The 3,172-nt window shown below is 36.2% G+C and overlaps 2 protein-coding genes across 2 annotated transcripts in view; one reads left to right on the top strand and one right to left on the bottom strand.

Moving 5' to 3' along the window:
* MYO9A (myosin IXA) overlaps positions 1-3,172 on the top strand; it is a 349,884-nt gene that overhangs the window by 121,174 nt on the left and 225,538 nt on the right. The window lies entirely within an intron of this gene.
* Positions 1,591-3,149, bottom strand: LOC102753565 (inositol polyphosphate multikinase-like). Its single transcript, XM_015560074.1, is given in 2 exon segments — positions 1,591-2,839; positions 2,842-3,149. Coding segments are annotated over 2 exon segments (1,248 nt in total). The 5' UTR covers positions 3,065-3,149; the 3' UTR covers positions 1,591-1,814.

Below are 3,172 nucleotides of genomic sequence, written 5' to 3'. Positions count from 1 at the left end.
TGTTTCTAACTCTCTATCTCTCTCCCTTCCTCTCTGTAAAAAATCAATAAAATATATTAAAAAAAACAACAACAAAAAAACAAAAAAAACCCCAAAACAAAACAAAAAAACACCCAAAAAACCAAAGGTTAATACCCATTTAGGTAGCAGAGAAAAATATGAAGTGCCTATATAAAACTTACAAATAAAAAAATTAAAAACAATCAAATTTTGCTATAACAAAATGCATATGAATTTCAAAGTTATTCGTGTTTAATAGATTTATTAAACTTAGAATTCACAGAGCATTTGTTTGTGCTCAGATATTTTGCAGAGTGCCCTCAGAGGAGCTTGGGAAGGTGACATAAACATAAAATTGTGATACTTTCCTCCATACTAAAAAATAATTATTGGATTTAAAAATTTAATTTATAATTCTTAGGAGAAATTGGGGGTGGGGTGGGGTGTTGGGACACACTAACAATTCTCAGCTCTAAAACATTTTCCAAAGAATGTGGCAAAACTATTAACTACTTAGATGTGTTATTAGTGAATCAAAATGCAAGCAATGGGAGCATAAACATCTAACATATTTGCAAATTAACTTTAAAGTTTTCAATAATAACTGGTTATTTTTAAAAACGTAAATATGAAACAGATAATACAGACTCTAATTTATCCAGGAAAAATAGCATTATCCCCCATCTATAAAATTAAATCGTAATTTCTCTCTTGAACATAACATAAAACTACTTTGAGTAACAATGAAACAGAAGCATGGGTTTAGATATGCACCACTCTCTATGATGTACTAATTTACACAGTATGTTTAATAACACAATATTGGATGTTGTCCTTCACTGCATATTATAATTTTGAGAAACATCATTTTTAGCAACATAGATTTACTCTACTGTTTACCTAAATGGACACATAAAAATATATAAAATTTTTAAAAATTCAAGTTATTTTAAGGAGAAATAAGACTAAGTTTAATCACCCACCTTTTTGAAGCTGCAGTTAGAGGAGAAGGCATAGAGTTTATAACACTTTTCACAATATAGTAAATATATATTCCAATTTGCCCATAAATGAAAGATTTTAAAAGAAAAACATGTTTCTTCCAAGTAACTTGTCTCTTCTTGCCCTGGCAAGAATAATTATTAGTGCCCTTAATTTCAAGATTTTTGTTGTTGTCTGTTTCAATTACCTTTTTCATGAAGTATAAACATGTTGAAATATGAGTAATAAAAATTAAAGGGAAAATCTGCTTTTGGAATAAAGTAATTCAAAATCATTTCACTAAGAAGCACCTTTAGATATGCTGGTCTAAATTTTAATATAAAACCTAAACAGTACTTATTTCTGAAGTAGAATTTTCTCCAATTTTAATAACTTCAAAAAGTAACTAAGGACATCAACCTGTGCTTTCTAGATTTTTGAAAGTATTCTCATAATGTAAAGAGTTTAGATATGGCTCATTGTCACAGTTGGGTGGACAGAGATTTCATGATAAATTGGCTACAGAAAACTAAACTCTTAATGACTGAATGTTTTGCATTTTGCTTGAGCCAAATAGATGTTTAAATCATGTACCACCACATTCCCTGCTTAACATTCCAAAGTTTCTTTATTCTTCATAGTTTTCTAATGAACAAATAATTAGTTTTCCTGAGTAAGATTATAAAAAAGTTAACCCTTCTACCAAAAGTGTAAAGACAAATAAAATGCCGACTCACAATACAAATTGTTTACATAGCATTACAAGTGCAGAGATACTGACTGCTGTCTTCACAATGATTGCCCCACCCCTTAAAAAGACTGCAGCAAAGGATTCAATTGTCCAAAATACTCTGAAGTACAGTAATTAAATTCTTCAGTCCATAAACATATCCCTCATCCATTGTGTTGCTAGGGAAAACATGAGCAAAATCTATCATTCGCACTTCTACTTCCGCAATCTCTTGGCAACCAGTGGGAAGATGGTAGAAAACTTTTTCCAGTTGGGAAAGTACATTTCCATTTAAATGTTCCTGTGACAAGCTTTTCCACCCATTGTCTTGCTCTATATTTTCAACTTTCAATGAAGTCTGACTGTGATGCTTTCTTGAATACATTTTTCTGTGACGAGCATCCATCTTGGACAAGCTTTTGCCTACTGAAACCTCTATTTTTCCATTTGTTGTGGAACTTAACACTCAAAAGTTATTATTATACTCCAGTACGTCTGTGTCCGAGAGTAGTCCTTTGGACAAAAACTTTTCTGCCAAAGTTCTGTCATTTGATTTTGTAGTAGTTGGATGAGATGAACCTTCATAAACAAACAGTAATGAACTTGCATAAAAGTTAAGCTGCTTCTGGCTTTCAAACCACTGCAGAATTCTGTCAATCTTCTGAATACTGGCAGCAACAGTATCTTTTCTTAAGCAGAATCCATTATGAAAAAACCTGGAAACTCCTTCCTTTAGAGTTTCTTTTGTTAAGCTTCTTCCATAGTGCTGGTTTTGTGTCTCATAGCTATCAGAATGAACATGATAAACCCTCATGCCAAGCACCAAGAACCCAATCTCTTCCATTAACGGGTACTTGCTGACCTGTTGCTAAATCTTCTCAGATGAGGCAAAAGGATCATAGCTTTTTCGCCCTATCTTTACATCCATTATACAGGGCTTATTAAATTTATGGGTCACATCTTCCAGTTTTAGGTATAAATCATTTGGTGCAGTGGGAGGTGACCAGATGCCGTAATATTTTGGCAAATATTTTCGTAGCTCTAAAAGAACACCATCGGTACAATCAGCAGCATAAACCATATTATAGAATTGTAACTCTCTTGGGCCCCTTGGAGGTGGCTGTAGCTTTTCAAAACTGTGCCATCTGGATGTTGCAAGATACCCATTTTGTCCTTCCCGTACATGTGCCCGGCCACCTGATGCGAGAGGGGCACGCAGCCGTTGAGGAAGCGGAGCGTGCCGCCCGCTGGTTTCGGGGTGCTCTCGGAGTCCGCCTCGCTCGCCGGTGGGGTCCGCACATCTGGGGTGCCTGGCGCCTCGAGCCGAAGCGGGGACTGTGGCTCCGTTGCCATCACGGAAAGCCGAAGCGGTAGCGGCGGCGAGGGCAGAGGGGGAGAGAGAGGGTGGAGGGAGAGCGCGCCGGAGAACCGGGGGTCCCTCAGGAGAACCGGGGGTCGCTC

Source organism: Myotis davidii, unplaced genomic scaffold (genome assembly GCF_000327345.1).
Source record: "Myotis davidii unplaced genomic scaffold, ASM32734v1 scaffold734, whole genome shotgun sequence".
In the NCBI taxonomy this organism is placed as follows: domain Eukaryota; kingdom Metazoa; phylum Chordata; class Mammalia; order Chiroptera; family Vespertilionidae; genus Myotis; species Myotis davidii.
The sequence above is the reverse complement of the archived record's forward strand: the minus strand, read 5'-3'. Positions and strand labels throughout refer to the sequence as shown.